The 5,026-nt window shown below is 52.2% G+C and overlaps 1 protein-coding gene across 1 annotated transcript; it reads left to right on the forward strand.

Annotated features, from left to right (window-relative positions):
• The first annotated feature begins 205 nt into the window (after window positions 1-205).
• On the forward strand, window positions 206-1,424 carry LOC125549345 (probable NADPH:quinone oxidoreductase 2). The gene is made up of 3 exons (XM_048712783.1): window positions 206-443; window positions 534-731; window positions 866-1,424. Exons 1-3 carry the CDS (start codon window positions 326-328, stop codon window positions 1,195-1,197), a joined length of 648 nt encoding a protein of 215 aa, XP_048568740.1. The 5' UTR covers window positions 206-325; the 3' UTR covers window positions 1,198-1,424.
• The last annotated feature ends 3,602 nt before the right edge of the window (window positions 1,425-5,026 follow it).

Here is a 5,026-nt window from a genome sequence, read left to right on the forward strand (position 1 = left end):
CTCAATTATCTCTCTCGCTGCTTGTTGTAAAAAAATTATCTTCCCGTTACAACGCACGGGCATATGTGTTAGTTATACTAAAAAGAAATCCAGTTCAAAGCTCTCTAAAAAAATCCAATTCTGATAATGACGTGCCAAAATATTCGCACCATACCTTTTATCCGCACAGCTTCGCAACCGCAATCGCCATTTTCCGGTCCGGTCAAGACAGCCGCCTAAGCCTTTCATTCACCATGGTTTGTGGTCATAACAAGCAGAACTGCTCGACCCACGCTCCAGGCCTCCAGTTCAATTAGGATCAGAAAACCAGTCAACCAACCCTAGGATGGACGGCTCGTCGGCGGAGGTGGCGATGGTGAAGCGGGCGAAGACCGTCTTGACGGTGGCGGCGATCTCCGGCTCCCTCCGCCGGGCCTCGGCCAACGCCGGCCTCATCCGCGCCTGTAAGCCAGCTAACGCCACCACCTAGCCTCTCAGCAGGCGTACGCATCTCAATCGTGGTAACTCTGATACTGAGTCGCTGCGGATGCAAGCCGCCAAGATGTGTGAGGAGTCCATCCCGGGGCTGCAGATCGACCACGTCGACATCTCCCACCTGCCGCTCCTTAATACCGACCTCGAGAACGTCGACGGCAAGGCCTTCCCGGCCGCCGTCGAGGACTTCCGGGACAGGGTCCGCGGCGCCGACTGCTTCCTCTTCGCCTCCCCCGAGTACAACTACTCCATCTCAGGTACACGGCTTATACTGTGTTCCGGCAACAGCATAGCTTCCTGCACCCGTAACGACCGAGGGACAGATGTTTTTTGCTTTCTGAAAGTCTGAAACCCGCGAGGTTCTGAAGTGAAAAATCTACTGTTTGTGCAGGCCCTCTGAAGAACGCGCTGGACTGGGGGTCGCGGCCACCGAACGTGTGGGCGGAGAGGGCCGGCGCCATAGTGAGCGCGTCAGGAAAGTCCGGCGGCAAGAGGTCGGCGTACCACATCCGGCAGGTCGGGGTCTTCCTCGACATCCACTTCATCAACAAGCCGGAGGGGTTCGTCTCGGCGAACCACCCTCAGAGCAAGTTCGACGACCACGGCAACCTCGTCGACCCGGAGACTGGGGAGCTGCTGAGGAAGGTCCTTCTTTCCCTGCAGGCGTTCGCGCTCAGGCTCCTCCACGGCAACTCTGCTGCAAACTCCGGACAGGGTAGTTAGTAAGGAAGAGATGCATGGATGGAGCTAGTTGAGGTGTCGGGGATGTTGGTTGCTTGAATAATCTTGTGCGGCAAACATTCTTCTCCGTGGGATACTAAGGGAGTGGCCGAGCGTCGCCATTTTACATCCAACTCTTGTACGAAACCATGATCAAAGCCTATGGCTCATACAAAGTGATACAATGAACAGATATTAAACAATGTCGTATTAAAATGACATGGAAAAAACCGTGCACAAAGCAATGCTCCAATAATAATCACACGCACAGTATGTGTTTCTTCTTTCTCTCTCGTGATTCACTTAGGGTTAGTTCTTTCCTCTCTCGGGTGGTTAATTAGTAGGCTTCTACAAAAAAAAATTAGTGGGATGTCAGAATAAACAGGGTTGAGGAAGGTTATTTTGGCTGCCGCCCTAAGAGCATCTCCAGCCGCGCCCCCAACAGGCCCTCCCCAAGCGTTTTTGCCGCGCCGGCGCCGAAAAAACAGCCCACTCGCGTCCCCAGGACGCCGAAAAACGCCGGCTCGGGCCTTTTTTCCGCTCGGCGGTCACAGGCCGAACCCGACGCACTGGAGGGCAGTTGGGGGCTCCGGCGCAAGGGAAAAGCACGGCTGGCCCACGCCGTCAGGAGAAAAGTCAAGGTTTTCTTCCCCGACTCGCCTCCCACCCCCCGCGCCCTCGGCCGCCAGTAGCTATATCTCGGCACCGCCCGCTGCCTTTCACCACTAGATAGCCATTCCATGCCGGAAAAATAGCAGAGCTTCGTTGTGGCAGCCCCTCCAACAGCAGCTGGGCGTTTTCGGCCGTGCAGGGGGGGGGGAGGCAGTTTAGCGGCGGGGACACGCCCATCGGGCGCAAGGTGTTCAGCGATTTGTCTGCCTTGGCGATGGACTCAGATGACGAGGAAGCACTCGCCGCGCTGCCGGAGGAGGAAGCCGAGGCCGACGTCCAGGAAGAAGAGCATCTCATGGTGCTCGCCGCCCTTGCCCAGCTGCTGGCGAGCAATGAAAAGCCGCGGCGAGGTGGCTCGGCGCCGGGGCGGGTGAAAGCAAAGAACCGGCATCGTCTCGAAGGCTACTGCATGCTCTACTCTGACTACTTCGCCGATGCTCCACTTCACGGCGAGAAAACATTTCGGCGCCGTTATCGAATGAGCCGAAAGCTCTTCCTCAGGATTGTGAATTCCATCCGGGAGTTCGACAACTACTTCAAGTGCAAGATGGATTGCACCGGCGCCCTTGGATTCACCTCCATCCAGAAGTGCACGACAGCGATGAGGATGCTTGCATACAGAGCTCCCGGTGATTCACTCGATGACTATGGGCGCATGGCCGAGTCCACCAGCATAGAGTGTTTCTACAAGTTCTGTCAGGCAGTGGTGGCAGTGTTTGGACCACAATACTTGAGAACACCCAATGCGGAAGACACTGCTCGGATCCTAGCACAGAATGCATCAAGAGGATTTCCTGGGATGCTTGGAAGCATCGACTGCATGCATTGGAAATGGAAGAATTACCCATTTGCTTGGCAGGGGATGTACAAAGGCGTCAAAGGCGGTTGCAGTGTGGTGCTTGAGGCGGTGGCCACACATGACCTCTGGATTTGGCACTCCTTCTTTGGTATGCCAGGAACTCACAATGACATCAACGTGCTGCAGTGCTCTCCTGTCTTTGCCAAGCTTGTTGAAGGTCATTCTCCTCCGGTGAACTTCGAGATCAATGGGCGGCACTACAACAAGGGGTACTATCTAGCTGATGGCATCTATCCGAAATGGTCGACATTTGTGAAGACCATCTCAAACCATGTGCTAGGAGGCAAGAACGGCTGGTTTGCGAAGATTCAGGAGGCGTGCAGGAAGGATTTCGAGCGGGCATTTGGTGTGCTCCAATCTCGATTTGCTGTTGTCCGGTACCCCGCTCAGACGTGGTCCAAAGATCAAATGTGGGAGATTATGACTTGCTGTGTCATCTTGCACAACATGATCATCGAGAGCGAGCAAGAAGACCAGTGTTTGACACTGAACCATACTACAGGCAGGGTCCTCTAGCTGAAGTTGATCACCAGCTACCGGCAACTTGGACTGCCTATCACAGTATGCGTCAGGAGATCCGAGACCCACAGGTGCATCATCAACTGCAGAAAGATCTAATTGAGCACCTATGGAGGCTCAAGGGGGACGCCGTGTGATGAAATACGAGTTTTTATTTGTTGAACTATATAATTTGTATTGAACTATTTGTTGTTGTACTATTTTGTTGAAGTATTTGATTTTTCTGTGATGAAATATGTGGTAAATATGTGGTAAGAAAAAATTGTGTTGATAATTGAACGCCGAGACACGGCGAACCACGCCGAATATGGGCCTATTCTCGCCCATATAGGCCCTTTATTCGCCGAAATGGAGATGCAAAGTGGGCCAATTTCGGCGCCTGGGGGCGAGCTAGGGCCGACGACTGGGCGCAAAACCGCCCCAGTGACGATTGTATCACCGGCTTGCCCCCAGGGGGCGATTTTTATGCGTCCTGCGGGGCCAACGACTGGAGATGCTCTAAGCCCGAAAAGAACTAACCTTTGTGGATGCTCCACACGCCGGATCTTGCACGAGCGTGCCCGACAACAGGGGCTGAAAACACTGCGGTCTAATGGCATGGGTACCAGTGGGGCAAATTTTCGTGTTTTGACCCTTTTCTAAAACCTATTCGAGATTTGACCCTAGTTTGAATTTTTTTCGAGATTTGACCCTTTTGCTACCGCCAGAGTCCATGGCGGTAGGGTCTAACAGCCTACCGCCAGAGACTTTGGCGGTAGGAAACATCGCCACCGCCAGTAGCCTGCACAACCCTACCGTCAAGGTGCTTGGCGGTAGGCACGAGCACGCACTGTGTATAATCCTGAGGAGTTTTTTGTGGGTAGGGCATGCACCCCTCCCGCCAGGGACCTTGGCGGTAGGCTGTTATACCCTACCGCCATGGTCCCAGTCGGTAGCAAAAGAGTCAGATCTTGAAATTTTTTCAAGCTAAGATCAAATCTTGAATAGGTTTTAGAAAAAGGATCAAAACACGAAATTTAGCCTACCAAAAGTCCACTAACCCGATTAGTGCCACGGGGATTTTGTGGCAGTTGTACCATTGCGTACGTAGGTTGGCCATTTGTGCACGTGTTCTTAATAAAAAAATGCTGGAAAAATTGGTTCTTCAATAGTATTGTTGGTACTGTTCATAGCATCAATTCTGGTAACTGGTTGTCCAATTATATGTCCATTTTAAAGACCGCTTTCTCTTAGATAATCCTAATTTTGCCGGGGCCTATCCAAATATAGGTCCATGTTAATGACCAATTTCTCTTAGAATGGCATGGCCCATTTGACTCAAAGGAAATAACTTTTTAGAATTAAAATACTTAGGATTTTTTTCTCTATGTTTACTGTCTACTACAGAGGACTGAATCCTATAAGATTTTTTCTAGGGTATCTATTGCACTACATTTTAAAGAAAATTTTCTATCTACTCTATTCTCTTGCAAAAAAAATCTTTGTTTTTCCTTTGGTACAATAAAGCACACTACTGCAAACAAAACATTGTAGGACCCGAGTTTACATGCCACTACAATCCATGTTCTTTTTTTCCTTCTATTACTACGTGACTGTGGCGGTCCTGGCGCGGGAGGAGGAGGTCGCCTCACGCTCCCCCGTGATGGAGCGGGTCCCTTAGAGCTCGGTGCCAGAGCCTCAGGAGGAGGCTGCTCCCATGACCCAGCAGACCCCGGAGCCAGCCACCCCCGTCGCACCCGCGGGGGGTTTGGGGGCTCCAGAGCCCCCTGCTGCACTTGCTAC

This window comes from Triticum urartu, chromosome 3, assembly GCF_003073215.2.
Source record: "Triticum urartu cultivar G1812 chromosome 3, Tu2.1, whole genome shotgun sequence".
NCBI classification, from domain to species: Eukaryota; Viridiplantae; Streptophyta; class Magnoliopsida; order Poales; family Poaceae; genus Triticum; species Triticum urartu.

Excerpts from the sequence above, each read along its gene's own strand:
- LOC125549345 (XM_048712783.1), top strand. The coding sequence starts at position 326 with ATGGACGGCTCGTCGGCGGAGGTGGCGATGGTGAAGCGGGCGAAGACC. Across the intron at positions 444-533 it reads CGCCGGCCTCATCCGCGCCT|CCGCCAAGATGTGTGAGGAG; the intron begins GTAAGCCAGCTA and ends TGCGGATGCAAG. Across the intron at positions 732-865 it reads GTACAACTACTCCATCTCAG|GCCCTCTGAAGAACGCGCTG; the intron begins GTACACGGCTTA and ends CTGTTTGTGCAG.